The 16,743-nt window shown below is 35.7% G+C and overlaps 2 protein-coding genes across 3 annotated transcripts; both read right to left on the bottom strand.

The window, feature by feature from the left end:
- Nucleotides 1-249: 249 nt before the first annotated feature.
- On the bottom strand, nt 250-14,434 carry LOC116181175 (Fanconi anemia group M protein homolog). 2 transcript variants are annotated; one of them, XM_031501463.1, is made up of 19 exons: nt 14,295-14,434; nt 14,106-14,244; nt 13,877-14,060; nt 13,564-13,826; nt 13,369-13,515; nt 13,196-13,320; nt 13,040-13,152; nt 12,510-12,631; nt 12,240-12,464; nt 11,984-12,193; nt 11,740-11,937; nt 11,572-11,695; nt 11,352-11,525; nt 11,172-11,300; nt 6,147-7,690; nt 5,930-6,099; nt 725-744; nt 636-671; nt 428-569 (listed from the first exon to the last, which is right to left on the bottom strand). In XM_031501463.1, exons 1-18 carry the CDS (start codon nt 14,324-14,326, stop codon nt 655-657), a joined length of 3,936 nt encoding a protein of 1,311 aa, XP_031357323.1. In that variant the 5' UTR covers nt 14,327-14,434; the 3' UTR covers nt 428-569; nt 636-654. The 2 variants fall into 2 exon arrangements, with proteins under 2 accessions (XP_031357314.1, XP_031357323.1); XM_031501454.1 differs by having other exon boundaries at nt 250-569; nt 636-744.
- A 624-nt stretch (nt 14,435-15,058) lies between these two features.
- LOC116159338 (transmembrane protein 50B) lies at nt 15,059-16,290 on the bottom strand. The gene is made up of 4 exons (XM_031472294.1): nt 16,103-16,290; nt 15,918-16,049; nt 15,475-15,610; nt 15,059-15,416 (listed from the first exon to the last, which is right to left on the bottom strand). Exons 1-4 carry the CDS (start codon nt 16,199-16,201, stop codon nt 15,310-15,312), a joined length of 474 nt encoding a protein of 157 aa, XP_031328154.1. The 5' UTR covers nt 16,202-16,290; the 3' UTR covers nt 15,059-15,309.
- Between the last annotated feature and the right edge of the window lie 453 nt (nt 16,291-16,743).

Here is a 16,743-nt window from a genome sequence, read left to right as displayed (position 1 = left end):
TGGTTGCATAAAATTAGGCGCCTTTCAAAAGGACCATATAATACTAAATATAAAAATTAAAAAACAAAAGAGTGAATTAATTAAAATGAAAGTTTCACGTGAGCCTGTTTGTGGTCACGTCAATAAACAGAAACAACGGGAATAAAAGAGAACAAAAGAAGTAAAAATTGGCACATAACTAAACGCTCCGTCCAAATTTTCAAATGCAAGAAAACTGTAAAATTTGTTCGTAAATAAAACACCAAAAACTAGCAAAAATAATTTGTGTAAAAAACTAATCAACTTCTCGTAATACAATCTTACAATTCAACTGAGCTTCGAATTCAAAAAATTCAGTCTGAGGCTACAGCATAAAACTATCACAATTTATAATTTTTTTAACAAAAATATCAGTCGCTATCACTGCTACTTACAATAATTCTTTTACGTTTGACAGTCTTCACTTGGAACTTTAATCTCTTCTTCTTCCGCTTTCCCTCCAATATTAGTTCTGCTAGCTCTAACTCTGACATATTGTTCGCGTTATTATTACACAATTCGTCTTCTTGAGAACTCACACAGAAACTGTCCTAAAATAAGGCGTAAAATACTGTTCTAATTTGTTGGTTTGAAGAATCTCTTGATCAAAAACTTACATTAACATAGGCGTTCTCCTCATGAAGTTCGTCCATCTGAGAATATACGTTTATGTTACTAACTGGCAATTTTGGAATTTTGAAATTACCTCTATTTCTATCTGCAGATCTGAAATATGAAAAAGAAGAATGGTAAAAAGTCGGTAGTGTCTCCCAACGCGAAAACCTATCCAATAAATCAGTTTTGATAACAAATTTGAAAATAAAAAGGTAATGTAAGGAGCTTCATATGTTATTTTCAACAAGAATTGTAAAAGAAACCTTTTTGTTGGAAATATGCAGGTAGTTTTTGGGCTACAACTTTTTGACCTGAAAAACAGTCATGACCTTTCATTTATCCTAAAGGTAGGTGGACACCTACAGGTGCACCTGTCGCAGATGACTTGTTAAGTGGATCTGGGAACGTGAATGAGTAAAAATTGTCAGTTAACGTAACTGTGAAGTGACCTGACCACAGAGCTGGGTAAAGCCCTCTTGAAAAGGGCTTGAAGCACTAAGCACCGAGCGCGTTGTTTTGATAAAAGTGCTTGCAAGCCCTAAGCACTTTTATGTGATTAAAGAGCTTGGAATTACCAAGCACTTTCTAAAGTAATTGAAAATACAAAGCACCAAGCCCTTGGAAAGTGCTTGAATCACAGTAATTGACAATATAAATTAATATAAATATAAACAATATAAAGCACCTTTCATATTACTGGAAACCAGGGTTTCTAGTTTATCGGGTGATCAAAAAGAACTGCAGACAGTTTAAATTGGGCGCTTTAAGTTTTTAATGTTTTTTACTTAAGGAATTGGCAAACATGTTTAGAAGGTAGTTTATTTATGTATTAGTGATTAAATTGATCCACCACTGCTTTTACATAAATGACATTCGGTATGTTACCAACTTTATAAATGTTTAGTTTTACGGGAAATTCAATCTGTCCGCACTACTTTTTGATCACCCGGTATAACTTTTGATTGAGAAGTCTGATCGAAAAAGTACGAATTGATTTGGATTCTACGCACCCAAATTAATAAGAAAAAGTGTTTTCCCGAGAAATTTTGGTTTAGTCGATTTTTGGTAAAAAAGGAAGGTTATACACTGCCTTTTTTTGAGCCCCGAAAAAAAAATTGTCTCAGATCGACCCGGAAAAAATATTTTCTTATAGAATGTGGCCTGTAGAATCGATAACTTCAAACAGTTCCAAGATTGGGCTACTAGTTCAAAAGTTACTGCCCTTTGAATTTTTTTCAAAATTGGTTTCTAGCCTGCTGGAAACACTTTAAAAAACACGCTAGAAACAGTACTTCCGCATCGTAATTATACTGGAGGAATTAGTGGTTTTATCGCTAAAGTTTTGCTTGTCCAAATTTTCGTTTAAAACGATTAGGTAAACAAAAAAATGTTGTTATCGGTACAGTACTCTCCCTGTACCCATGGGTAATGACTAATGTAGAAGTAATAACTGCATGTGCTATAAAAGTAGGTACTACAAGAAAAAAATCCAGAATGTTGCTCGGAAATTCCTTGACACTTGTTACTTGTAAGTACGTACCTACCTACCGAGACGTATCTTCTGAAAATTCGTGATAGTATGTTACGTGAAGAAATGCACAGAGAAAATTTGTAAACTTTTACTATGTAGGTAATAATTCTTAATTACAAATATAAAAGGACAATAAAAGATAACAATTCCTTATAATCAAAGTAATACAGATATAAGGGTTAAGACTAAATTAAAAAAATAACTTGCAAACCAAAATTTAAACTTCTACTATTCTTGGTATTTACTATTTTGGCGGTTTGATGTTATTTTCTGGCCTTTTATAAAAATGTTTAATTTAGAGGCAAGTGCGTGGTAATTGATTAGGTACTTTTTTGCCGTTCAAGTAATGTATTTTATGTATTATATACGCGGCAGTAAATTATCTGATTATACCTATCGTAATAACTATAACAAAACTAAACGTATGCCGGTATGCCCTGAATATGATAGGGCAGCGTTAATAAATGGCAGAACTATTACCTCTTCCTTTTTTTGTTCGCGAAATCGTACGACCCCTTTCACAGGAAACCACACAATACGAAAAACAAGAAGTCAAAAGTGAGATGTGCAGACTGCAGACTAATCACTAATGAAGCACAGAACACGTAGGTAACGTCAGAGTAGGAGTGAAGGAATGAGTAAGACTAAGAGTTTTCTAAATTCGTCACCTAATTCATGATAAGAGCTTCGTTATGAAAGTGCTTGAAGCCCTTTGTAAGTGCTTGAAGCCCTTAAAAAGTGCTTGAAGTTCTTTGAAAGTGCTTTAAGCTCTTTGAAAATGCTTGAAGCTCTTTAGAAGTACTCGAAATTGTATGAAAGTGCTTTAAAAAGTGCTTGGTAATTGAAGCACTTTTTCCTGAATTAGAAAAGTAATTGAAGCACAGAGCTCTAAGCACTAAAAGTAATTGAAGTCCTTTAGCAAGCACTTTTTTTCAAAGCACTACCCAGCTCTGCCTGACCATTGAATAAGCACCTTATATTCAATGGACCAGACACAATATTCGTTTTTATCTTTTTCTAACTCTATTTGAAAACAGATTAAAAACCAATTAACACTTCCTTATACCTAGATAGATAAGTTGTACAAGATGGTGCCCACACTGCGACGTTTCGTCTTTGAGAAACCACTATCAACTTCATATTTCTGTATGGACCAAACAAAAAGTACTTACTGTGTTGACTATCATTTTTTATTATACATGCATCGATATATATGGCACAATATGATTCTTTTTTATTTCATTTAAACCGTACATTTAAAGGAACCATCAATGAATTATTTTGACATTTTGTCAACGCCTACTACACCAAAATGTAAAATATTTTTTAATAAGTTCAGAAAAAAGGTTTGTTGTCACTTTTTAACATTTTGGTGTAGTAGGCGTTGACAAAATGTCAAAATAATTCATTGATGGTTCCTTTAAATGACATAATAAAAAATTGTAAGCTTGCTGATAGAAAGCTGAATGCTGGAACGCACAATTGCAATTATTTAGCAGGGTACTCGCATTCTGGGGCCCCCGGTCAGCCTGAAGCAAGACACACAGATCGTTTGATTTTGAATTGTAGACTTTTTAATATATTTTCATAACACAGGTTGCACGAAGTAAGCATCATTGAGGTAAGAGACGCCATAACGTCTTTATCTAATAGTAAATGTCGAGACATATATGATCTTTCTGCAGAAATTGTAAAATGTCTAAGGGATTTAATTGTATTAGGTACCACTAACAGTGTTAATTAATGAGTGTTTTAGGGAAGGGACGTTCCCAAAGGCATTGAAACGGTCTATAATTTTACCTTTGTTTAAAAAGGGTGACAAAGAGAATGTTTCAAATTATAGGCCGATATCAATACTTCCCATTTTTTCAAACATTTTTGAAAAGATCTTAAAAAATCGCATACTGAATTATTTTGAGGTCAATAATATTTTTAATAATGCACAATACGGTTTTAGATCAAAAAAGTCAACGACGGACGCCCTTGTAGATCTATCTAGTACAATCTTAATTACATTTAATGAAAATAATTATACAACAGCAACTTTTCTAGATTTAAGCAAAGCTTTTGATTGTGTAAATCATCAGATCTTGTTAAATAAGTTCAAAGCATATAATTTTGATGCAATTTCCATTAAACTCATGCAATCATATCTCGAAGAACGTTCTCAAACTGTTAGATATAACGGTTTATTCTCAAAAGAAATATGTGTACAGTCTGGTGTTCCACAAGGTTCCATTTTAGGGCCTGTGCTTTTCTTAATTTATATAAATGACTTGCCTTCTACAGTTAATGGTCATTTCATATTATATACCGATGACACTACAATACTAAGCTCTGGTTCTAGTCTAGAAATAACAAATATAAGAAGTATAGATCTTCAAGGGCAGTCCAAGTCTTGGTTCCACTTGAACAAGTTGCCTCTAAATGAAGACAAAACAGAAGTTTTAACTTTTACGATGAGAAGGGACACTGATGTAATTAACCAAACGCCGGTGAAATTTCTAGGCGTCTATCTGGACTCCACACTTTCATGGACACGCCATATTGACGAGCTCTCCTCAAAACTGAACAGAACTGTGTTCTTACTCCGTAATTTAACAAACCATGTTTTTTCCGGAAGTTACGCGCACTGCGTACTTCGGATTATTCCATGCCATAATGAATTATGGTATTTTAATATGGGGTCACTGCTCCTCTGTATCTAGAATCTTTAAAATATAAAGAAGAGTGGTTAGAATATTGGCTAACCTAGACTATCAATCTGATTACAGGCAAGCCTTCACAGATTTGGAAATATTACCCTTACCCTCACTTTACATATTTATACCTGTATGATTTATATGAAAAGTAATTGCCAAAAATTTAAATGCCACTCGGATTTTCACAATTACGATACGCGAAATATGCATTATTACGTACCTACTTATTTACGTCTTAAAAAAAGTCAGTACGGCCCTAATTTTTTAGCCATAAAATTTTTTAATATGTTGCCCACCGCTCTCAAACATTGCAATGAAATGGAGTTTAAATCTAAAATTAAATTATATCTAATAAAAAAAGGCTTTCTATTCACTAGAAGAATTTTTGACGAATAAATGTTGTGATATAATGGAATAGTTTGTATAATTATTATGTTTGTTTGTAATTTATTATATTCGTTTGTCTCTTACATTGCATAAATGCATACTTAAAATGACTTGTGTAAACACCATGTGTAAAACATCAATAAATATTATTATTATTATTATTATTATTACACAGCGAATTTTCTAAACCGATTGACCGTTTTCTGACTTATTTCCGCGTGCGCACACGCAAACCTGTACTAGACACGTCTGTGGTAAAAATTTCAAAAAAATGGTAGTTCATCCCTTTATCCTTCTATCAGATTACCATCAGTTTTAAGCCTACCTCTACTCACAACGTTAAGCCTAAGTTGATTTAAACATCTTTAGCCTGGGCATTCACACAATAATTTTCAAAATTATTCTTGGCTCAGGTTCCAGAGCTATAAGGCACAGCTTACTGATATTAAGTAAGCTGTGTATAAGGTACCAGATTCAAAAAGAACAAACTCAATATATTGAAAACTGTAAGAGTAGTAAAGTCCCGGGATGGATTGACGGACAGAAAAAGTGCCTACACTAGCGCACCCAACTCGCTAAAAATGCAGGAAAGACAAATAAATAATAATAAACAATTCTAGAGCAGAATAGCAAAATTCAGGACACCCTGTGCAAACCAGGCTAAACAACTACCTACCTAACCGATTGCAAGTATTTGACTTGCATCATTGTCGTATTCGCAATATCTTGCGTTTCATCATCAACAAAGCTCTTCTCAAAAGATCCATCTGCATCACTTTCAGTGATATCCGATTGAGTTCCGGATAAGTCAGCCTCCAATTCCACAAACGGGCAATCTTGCACTTTCTAGACAAGCAAACGAATAACCCAAATTTATCCACCTAGATACTTACCGACCTCTTGACATTCGCGCGCGAAGTTGTCGCGACCTGGCCCGTGCTACTCTTCGCGTTTCTGTTCTTCGGATATATCCAAGATGATTGTTTCGGGTCCGATTCGAAGTCATCATCGTCATCGTCGCTAAACACTAATTTTTTTGACGCTTTGTTAATTTTATATTTATTGCTAATATTTGCCTGGGATTTATTCAGAATGGGAGAAACGTGGTTGCTAAAGCTCGGTGACGGTGAACGATCCAGGGTTCTAATCGGAGTTTCTCTTTGACAACTCCGAGTATCAACCCTCTGTGACAGAACTAGCACCGGTGACTTAGCAGATGAGTGAATAAAATCATCAGACTGATCAGATATCAACTCTACCGCTTTATCACGTGTTAATAACGAGTTACCTTTTTCTTTAAACTGTGTAACATTGGACGTTGCTTCATTCTTGCTTTCAACATCTGAATCCATACAGAAATTCCAAATGTTATTTTCCCAATCGCCGGCTTTATCAGTCCGGTTTATACTGGATTGATCGCATTTTGTTTCCTGAACACTCTGCACAGCTCTAATGCTGCTGTCAATCTCATCTTTGTTTTTACTACTAATGTCATTCTTAGGCGGTTCTTCGAAACTTTGATTATATAACATATCAATAAGGGAATTATCCAAAAGCTCATGCAAATCATGTTTGGTCTTTGGGGGAAAATTAGAATAACTTTGATTAAATGTTTCGTCAGTCAATTTCCTTTTACTTCTACCTGAAAGTATAGGCGAAAGAAGACTGGTGTCAACCACATCGTTCAATTCAGTGGGTGGAGTACATTGCCCGGCTGTTTGATTATGTACAGTCTCAGCACCGGACAGTATGGGAGAATCAACTTCTGGCAGACATGGAGTATAAATTATAGTGCTATCAGACTTGGGAGTTACACTAATTAATTGTGCATTGTTGTGCGGATCTTCAAAAATATCTTCTAATGCGCTAATATTGAAGAATTCTAAACCATCACTAAGGTCATGCTCGGCGGCTTTTACGGCTGGCCCTTGCAATTGTGTAAACTTGACATCGTCAAACCCATTTAAATTTACCGAACAATCAAAGATGCTACATTTTGCATTGTCAATTTTATTGTTTGGTGCCGATTCTAATTGTGTAAGAGGTATAGGGGGCATGGTCAAGTCTAACATCCTCAAAACGTTATTGATAGTTTTAGGAGGCTTAAATGGCGAGTTTACTAAGTGTATCTCTCGATTGTCAATCTTTTCCACGTTCTCGTCGTTTACAGTAACATTAAGCTGCTGATCTTTCACAGTTTCGTTATTACAGCTATTTAAAGCTTTTTCGTACACGGCCAGGCTTTCACAGTTTATGGTATCGAAAATACTAGTATCTGGTGCTCTCCAATCTCCAATGTTAAAACTCAAGTTAAAGGTCGAATAATACTGAGTGCAATCAAATAAGACGTCACAGAGCTTGCAGTTGTTATTAAGATCCTTATCCTCCGTAGTTATGCGGATGTTGGGAGTATTCTCTCTTGTGCCAGAATCCTCATCTGTAGTTAAAACTTAACGTTAACAATAATGGATACATATGACTACCCATACAATACAATTCTCACTTTTATTTACAAAAATTGCATACTTCACTCCCCTAGGTTGGCAGACTGAAGACCTCTGCCTTTTTTTAGATCATTTCTAGACTTAAAAAATTCTGCAAATGCTCTAAAAAAAACTTTGGAAAAGTAAGTGGCATAGAAGGCTCTGTACAGGAGCTAAATAATTCTAATGCACTGGAAAAGTGCGTACAATTCGTTAGAGCACCGGAAAGCTTCCAGCCGCTGACGGATTTCGTTGTAGTTGCAGGGAAACGCCATTATTATTACAGATAGTCGAGTAAAATTAGAGTTCAACCTAGAACAAATTAGGGACAAGCAAGCGATGCCCGAAATTAGTAGTACCAATTATGCTCTTTAACATACTAAAAGTCCCCATATCTCCGAGGTGCGGAACATCCTGAAAATTGAGCCGCCATCTTGGATTTTCATGTTTTTTGCTAATAACTTTGTTATTATTATTTTTTTCGGAAAAAGTCAGGAAAGGGAATTTGTGAAGCTTTAAAATACAAATCCAATGCTTCTTATTTCTCGAAATCGATTGAAAACTAAGGGAGTTATGATTTTTTTATTGTATCAATAATCGCACTATACAGCATTCGCTGTGTATACTATACGACAGTGCAACACTCCCCCCTCCCCAGACATGAGCAGAGATATGTGTGATACCCCTACCCTTAGGCCCCCTCCTGCCCTCACCCCCCTCCCCGCCAATCTATTTTAAATCTTCACAAATTCCCTTTCCTATCTTTTTCCGAAAAAAATAATAATAACAAAGTTATTAGCAAAAAACATGAAAATCCAAGATGGCGGCTCAATTTTCAGGATGTTCCGCATCTCGGACATATGGGGACTTTTAGTATGTTAAAGAGCATTATTGATACTACTAATTTCGGACATCGGTTGCTTGTCCCGAATTTGTTCTAGGTTTGAGCAAATATTACTCTAATTTTACTCGACTAAGATATTAACTACTTTTTAAGGAAACAAAATAGTCTAATGATATATTTGTCATGGCTATCTTCGTTTTTATTCTACAGGGCGAAAATGTTTAGTTGTTGATCGCCCCTTGTATTTCGATTATCCAAACATATCGAAAAGGTAAAAACTGGTCGTGTAAAGATCAGTGGACTAGTCACAAATTAATATTTTCTGAAATTATAACGGAAGTTTTTGACAGTGGCGTAACTAGGTAGGTGCCAAAGGTGCCGCGGCACCGCGCTCTGAAGGGGGGAGGACGCGCCGGAGGCGCTAAAGCACCGAGGGCACTAAGTCGGGATGGGCAGTACGTGGTGTACCGTATAGGCCAGTCATAAAAGACAAGAACGGCAGTTAAATTCTAATACTTTGCTAAAGTCGAATACAGGGTGCACTGAAATATAATTAAAACTGAATTTACGCTTCTTTAGGATGAACCGAACATTGTTAAAAAATGAAAAAAATTACCAAAGTCTTTTTGTTAGATCCAAGGGATTTCAACGCATTTTTGTGTGGCAGATCAGTACTTTTATTAGCCAGTTTTGACTCTACCATCAGTAAGATCTTGTCGGGAACTACCATATTGCCTTTGTAGGTACCCAAAAACACTTGTACCACGCTATGTTAAGTGCCTCAATATGAATGGCGACTATGTTGAAAAACAGCCTAAGAGTGTATATAATAAAAGTTGTTTCTTACACTTTCTTAATTTTTTATTAAAACGTCTGTTACTTTCTGGATAGCCCTTGTAGAACAAAGTTACAGCGCTAGGAAAAGGCTGCAGATTTAAACTAATAATAATAATAATACTTTATTTGAGATCTATACAATAGTCTGTATTAGTGTGACCAGCATTTGTACCCCTATTCTAAGACGCAATCATTTCGACGACTTGTACCCTATGCCATAGCTAAATGTGACGCGAAAATTGAAAACATTATCTCAAACATTATGAATAAATGTATTTCTATTCTTCATCGAGTGACAGATTTCGTTATTCAAAGCATCTGTCTAAAATTCGAAAGGGTGCGGTGCTTTTAAAATTTTGTGTAAAGTTTCTCTCAAAAATGTACAGTGTTTTATTAATTAGACCTCAATGGTAAGTGATCTGGTACGGCGCCAAAACCTGATCCGGCACCGCTTCGAAAAATACCTTGTTACGCCACTGGTTGCTGATGTGCTTTCCATAAACTCCAAAAACCCTTTCTATCCCTTTCATGACCAGAAAAATCTCAAAGGTTGATAAACCACCTACGAAATTATAAAAATGACCTAAACGCTGCGAAAATATGGCAAAAAGTTCCAGGAAAACCTGAAAATACTTTGTAATTCGTTGAACAGGCTTTAATAGCCTGCAAAAGTCCTTTCCAAAGATCTTAGCCTATCACGCCCTGGAAAGCATTTAGAAAGCCCTAGAAAGTGGTCAAAAGTTAGATGCCTATACAGTTAAGGAAGTGATATTCTAAATAACCCTTGAATTGAGGTTACTGGGAAACTCTGGCAACCTTTTAGTACTGTGGGAAGTATTTAGAAGACACATTACTACTCAGCGTATTACTATTTAAATTTTGCAGACCAAATAAAAAATTTTATATTTATTTTTGGGCTTTATTTATAAGTGGACTGGGTTTCAGCCAAGGCTGCTCTACCAACCCAGCCCACTATACATTTACAAATATCCATGCCCGAACTCGGATTCGAACCAGAGAACCTAGGTACCGCAGTCGAACTTCAACTTCACTGAGTCACACTATTCGTCTATGTGTGGTGCCTTTTCGTACATGTGCGGCAAGTAGAAGTAGAATTGCAATTGTTTATTTTTCTTAGGAGGGGAAATGCTTAAGTTGTGATTTTGTAAGCAACTAGTCTTGCAATTAGTACATACATTATTACATAACATAATATAATATAACATAATAAAAGTTATTATTATTATTTTGGTTTATTGTATATATAAATATATTTTTATTTAAAGTTGGGCATTTGCATATAATATGTTCTGTATTTTTGCAAATAGAACAGGAATGGAGCGTGCAATTATGAGTAGCGGTAAAATATGAATTTGAGTGTTTGTTATTATTTAAGTGGATATCTCAGTCTCTAGTGTGATACCTCTATGATTTCGTCGTATAAAGACATGTCAATTGTTTCTAAGTTGTCACGATGTGAAAATAAATGCATTGTGAAATGCGGTGAGTCTTTTATTAGAATATCTATTTTCTAGAAAATTATAGGCGACTGGATAATTTGCGTTTATAAAAGAAAGGTAAGCAACACCGATCCTGGCGCACTTGAGTTCTACGCATGCGCCAAGTTCAAGGTCGTATACACTAAAAGAATGTCATTGTGGTTGTTGTCTAAACTAAAAACCCACTGAAGGTTACGTGAATTTTTCCTGGTTGTATAGGTAGTTTATGGTACTTTTTTTTAATAAAAAACCTACCTATAACAATAACCTCAGCGTCCACCGTCAAAACATCCACACTCGAATGCGTAGCATGCCCAAACATACTTCTAATATCCTTCTGTTTAAGATTGGTACTAAATTCTGGCCTTTTCTGCGAAATTAATACTAACAGTACACATTATTTTTATAAGCTCATTTACAATATTAGCTACGTACTTGGATGTTGAGTAAGAGGCAAATTGAATTTTAAAGAATCGCATTTCTCTAACAACGACACCATAATTTTAGTTTTACTGGAGTGACCAATGAAGCCAACGGGTTGCAAAGTTCTGACTTTGTTCAGTTTACTGTTAAATGCTAAAGTGCTCTTCGTAAGCAGTCTCCCTTTACCTGCAAGACGTTATTGAGAGACAACCACAGAATTTTGTATCATTACCGCTATTCCAAAAATGTTCGCTGTCGGGCAGTTTGTCAGCAATATCGATTATGTCGGTTAATTTCGCCTCATTCTCACCTTCATTCGCTTGCTTCTTTCCTTCGGCAATTAACTTGAAAATGTCCTAAAAAAAAATTACAATCAGAGTGCCCCTTCAAAAAAACCCACCTTTATATTTTTGCTTTTGGTCTTTGACAACTTTTGATTACTTTCGTTCTTTACAGTAATAAATATTTTATTGCACCTAGGTTCTATGTGTGGTGGTACCATTCGAGGATTCTCCTTGTACATTTCACTCGCAAACGATTTATGATGCAGTATGTGATTGCTCAAGTTTTGTTTCTGGATAAGGCATTCTTTTAAAGTCTGAAACACGGAATGTATTCTGAGGGACGTTGCATTTCGTACTTGCCTGTTGTTCGCGACCTTCAGTAACAAATACAACAACACGCCCCTCTCTTTTTCTGCCGGTACGTCCCATTCGCTGAATCATCCGTATCGGCGATTTATTACTAATATCGAAGCAAATAATCAAATCCACATTACCAACGTCGAGTCCCTCCTCCCCGATACATGTTGATATCAATGTATTACAGCTGCCATCCCGAAACGACTTGATAACCTACAAAAGCATTCGAAATAAATCGCCCCATTAGGTAATTGCCAACATTTATCTGTTGCTTTTGCGTAATCGACGTTTTGCCCATAAAAATTCTAGGTCTCACCAGAGGCTGGCTGAGCGATAATATACCGTAAGCTTCCATCACAGTTTCTCTGTACTCGCAAAAAATGATCACTCTAGTTTCGTTATTGTTCTGCTGCTTGAAGTGTTCGCAGGTGACGTCGCGCAGTTTGTAAAATTTTGGATGACCGAACTTCACCGTTTCGGGAATCTAAAAATCACGGTCTAACTTAGACTACAGAAACTGAAATATTACCCCGGTGACAGTGCCATCTGGAAGTGATTCTATGTTTAGTAATGGTCCCATGTATTGTTCAATGTCACGAATGATATTTTTGAGCAGAGCATTTTCGTGGAGCATTGTTTTCTCTAGGCGATCTTAAACAAAAACAACAGACAACTGCCACTGTTATGTTATTTATATTATGGAAGGGGTATATCTACTTCACTAGCTTAATGCATTGTCTTATAGCATAGCCTTCTATGATCAATTCACATTTGAAAAACAAAATACATTGATGCTAGGTATGGTCAGTAGGAGATTATTTGATCATATCTAGCCTCGTAAGCGCATGCGCTTGACATCTCTCAATCACACTTGCAAATCCTAGAAACTCAAAAGTCGGGAGAAGTTATTCAAACTGAATCAGAATATTTAATATGACGGCGGGGTCATGAACTTCAAACCAAGGTGATAGTCACCTAACTGGAAACAATTGTAACCATAGCATAATGTACCAATTCGTTTAAACCAATCAGCTCAAAGATAAAATAAATAAATCTCACCTTCAAAAAACAACAGAAAGCTTCGTAAGCCATGCCTTAAAAGTAATTCAAAGGCATAATACAAAGTATGGCATATGTTCAAGTACCTCATATTTTCTGCAAAATTTCTGTCCCTAAAAACAAATGTAAGAATCATTACCCCACACTTTTACCAACCTATTCTGTCGATTTTGTTCTTGGTATTGTTTCATAGTCATAAAAACCTTGCCTTTCGTTAACATACTGCAATTTCCCGACAGAATTTTATTCTGCATTAATATCTTTGTATATCTCTCTAGTACCTACGAAGGCTACACTGATAACAAACAGATCTGATCGTTTATACTCACATGTAGATAATTATCCCGGACTGTTTGAAGCATGTCGCCCAATGGCACCACTACAGTTTCTAAAGACCGTTCGAAAACATAAGGGAGCACATCTGGGCTGTCATCCGTGCGAATTTCAAGGTGAGCGATAAGTAAATTATTAATCACCTTAAAATTTAAGTCATAACACGTTGACAATTACACCGAGTGACTTACTTCGGCGACGTCCTTAAGAGAATTGCCGGGAGTTGCACTGAGGGCCAAAACTCGAAAGTGCCGATTCTGTGCCGTTAATTTTCTGATAACCTCGCAATACGCGTGATTCCCTTTCGCCTTATGTGCCTCGTCGACAACGAGACATTTTACTCTACTGCCAAAGTTCTGTAGTATATTCAGATCGTTCTGAAGAACTTGAGGCGTTATAAAAAACACTCTTTTCTCGTTCCAAATATCTTTGCGGAACTCTTGTCCTTTAGTTCCTGCGGATTTTAGATGTACATTAATGGATAATGCAAAGGAGATTAGTCACCTGTCAGTTCAGCGGTAATCTCCTTGGGGATAGCCATGATATTATAACACGCATCCACTTGTTGCTTAACTAGCGGTTTCGTAGGCGCCATAAATATAACTTTTCCCCTCGGATACCATCGATAAAAGTTGTACATAACGACAGCAGCAATAAACGTTTTACCAAGTCCAGTTGGAAGGCTGACCTACAATGTAACTTAAAATATCTGTTAATATTCAATTATTTGTACCATAGTATTCCTAAGTAATGCCTGTTGGATTATTGCATATTGATAATCCCTGCACGGGTAATTTGTGGGATAAATCCATGTTGTGCCTGCTTCTAAGTCAAATCCTTCAGTCTCTAAGTGTGCGCTAAGCTCAGTTATCCTAAAGAACGGTAACTAAAGTTAAAGCAAATGCATTGGGTAAACATTTACCCTACGGCCTCGTCTTGAGTCTTCGTATTCATACCATAAGCGTTCACATTTAAAAGTTAGTCTCAAATAATAATTACAAAAGTTAAAGAAATCTAAAATTCAAACTAGTTTCTATTGAGGTTAGAACAGGTAATTTTTATCTGTGGTTATGTTACAGCAGTCTACTAAACTGTGGTTATGTCACCAAATCAGTATACAGAGTGTTTCCAAAAAAATTCCCACTATCCTTTACTAAGAATGGACGTAAATGAAGAGGTACTTAGGTACAATGTGGATAGGAAAGTTTGTCTCACCAGTGAGATACATATATATAGACCACTGCTTTTACAAAGCAACTGTCTGATATATAAAATATTTTTTCTTTAATGCACGTGTTTCATACCAATTATTCGTATGACCATGTCTATGTCAATTACGTTGATCACAGACTATAAATTATTATTATTAAACGGAAACGTAAAATACGCATTATGTACCTTCTCCCAATACATAATTTCATTTAACTAATAAAATAAAGACTTTTATTGGACAATCATATTTCACAATAAAAAAATATAAAAACAAAAAAGAATTAGAAATGGTAAAAAAATGAAAAAGTGTAAATCTTGAGTTCCTGGTATTGTAGTAAAGGTTTCGCCCCCATTCCCGTTAAAAATTTAGTGTCTTCTTTTGATCATTTTTAGCTACCTTTAGTGCTTCCTAGAAACTCGGTCACAAAACGTCTTAATTCTAAAATAAGTTTCACAAATTAAATTTTTATTTAAAAAAAACAAACAATCACATAACAGTCTTAAAAATAATAATACATTTTAGAAAATAAAAGTGTCAATTCTATAATTAAGTATCAATAAATATGAGAACAGGTATGAGAAAGACCACATTCCCAAATATAAAAAATAGCCAAAAATGGTACATAGGTATATATTACCTTTACTTGTTTTACACTAACCATAATATGCACAACATTATTTTTACACCTTCCAATATATAAGCAGAAAACACAATTTTTAATTTATTAACCCCATAAATCTTCAGATCGGCCGAATTTAAAAATAAGTGACGATATAAATATGAGCGCATTTTGAAGAAAGAGACCGACTCCTGGCCACTGAGGCACTTCACCTATAAATAATTACATATTTTCAAACTCGCTCTTTGAGTTTGCAATAAAATTACTTACTGTTTCCTACAAAGTTAGCAAATAAAATCCAACATGAGGCGATGACCGATGCAAAACCCATCACAAAACCTAGAAACAACCAAATTCTCGAACCACGTGGTCCTAAACAACCTCCTTCGTAAGCATCACCACGTATCTACAAATCAACATTAATCTTGCATAACAACAGAGCTTGGTTTTAGGGAGGAAGAAGACAGACAGTGTGGTCAAAATACTCTCTTGGAGAATTAAAATGACAATAATTATGCATTTGCAAACAGGGATAGTTTTCGTATTATACAGTATCACAGTACTTGACCTTCAATTACTGAAGAATCTCTATAACTATAGTTAGAAATAGTTGAAATAAACGGAACTTTATTCACATTTATTTTTGTGATTGGTTTAAACCATAGCACACTCTTGCATACTGTAACATACTGTAGGCGCCTAGTAGATCATACCTGAGCATTTGACACGGAATTAACCATTACTAATGATAGCGTTCCCACGACTCCGCACATGTGATATCCGGCGGCAACTGACCCCGTATAGACACTAGCAGCATCTATTATGACCCACCAACCAACGAAGAACTGAAACACATCAAAGTTAATGGTTCATTCGCAGCTAAAACTGTTTCTCATACCAAAAATCCTGAAATCATAGACGCGGTGGCATTTCGTCGATTGTCACCTTCGAACCATATACATGGCGGTATACTAATATTTTCACACAAATTAGACATTACTGATTTTTATTAATAAAGAATTACATAAAAACAGTTTAATTCACAACCTATTTTGTTTACTCATCCGTTTACCATCACTAGTTACTACGATTAGGCAACCGTTAGAAAACAAATATCCCCAGACGCAGATCACACATACAGCGTGTTCCCACTATAATTGCTAACTTTCTCTGCGAAATCGAAATAACATGTTTAAATAAAACACCTCAATATGTAAAAATAAAAAACAATTTGAAACATTAAACAATCACTGTTATCTTAAAACGAATCTTGATCCCTTTAAGTGCTGTTAAAGCCTTATTCAGAACTATCTCGTTCTTACCAGAGCATTACTACACATTTTTGTGTTTTAGTTAGTTTTTCCTCTCTTAAACCCCCCCCCCCCTTCTTTCCCCTGGTCTTTCACAAACAGAATCAATAGGCGGGAAATTACTCTACTCCTTGGATGGGTACTGATGCCTTACTAACTTCAAGAAGACATGCTTCTATCTAAAGGTGCCTACACCGAGTCCGGGGCAGTGTCACCACCGCCAGGGCCA

The sequence above is a fragment of the Photinus pyralis genome, unplaced genomic scaffold (assembly GCF_008802855.1).
Source record: "Photinus pyralis isolate 1611_PpyrPB1 unplaced genomic scaffold, Ppyr1.3 Ppyr1.4_LG1, whole genome shotgun sequence".
Lineage (NCBI taxonomy): Eukaryota > Metazoa > Arthropoda > Insecta > Coleoptera > Lampyridae > Photinus > Photinus pyralis.
This window is presented reverse-complemented; position numbering and strand designations above follow the sequence as displayed.

What these genes read in the sequence shown, in the direction of transcription:
- LOC116181175 (XM_031501454.1), bottom strand. Translation starts at nt 14,326, where the DNA reads ATGAATACGAAGACTCAAGACGAGGCCGTAGG. An exon ending in CTGAAGGTCGCGAACAACAG is followed by an intron (nt 11,938 to 11,983) that starts GCAAGTACGAAA and finishes TCCGTGTTTCAG; the next exon opens with ACTTTAAAAGAATGCCTTAT. An exon ending in CGAACATTTTTGGAATAGCG is followed by an intron (nt 11,526 to 11,571) that starts GTAATGATACAA and finishes AACGTCTTGCAG; the next exon opens with GTAAAGGGAGACTGCTTACG.
- LOC116159338 (XM_031472294.1), bottom strand. Translation starts at nt 16,201, where the DNA reads ATGTCTAATTTGTGTGAAAATATTAGTATACCGCCATGTATATGGTTC. An exon ending in ATTCCGTGTCAAATGCTCAG is followed by an intron (nt 15,611 to 15,917) that starts GTATGATCTACT and finishes GTTGATTTGTAG; the next exon opens with ATACGTGGTGATGCTTACGA. An exon ending in TGCTAACTTTGTAGGAAACA is followed by an intron (nt 15,417 to 15,474) that starts GTAAGTAATTTT and finishes AATTATTTATAG; the next exon opens with GTGAAGTGCCTCAGTGGCCA.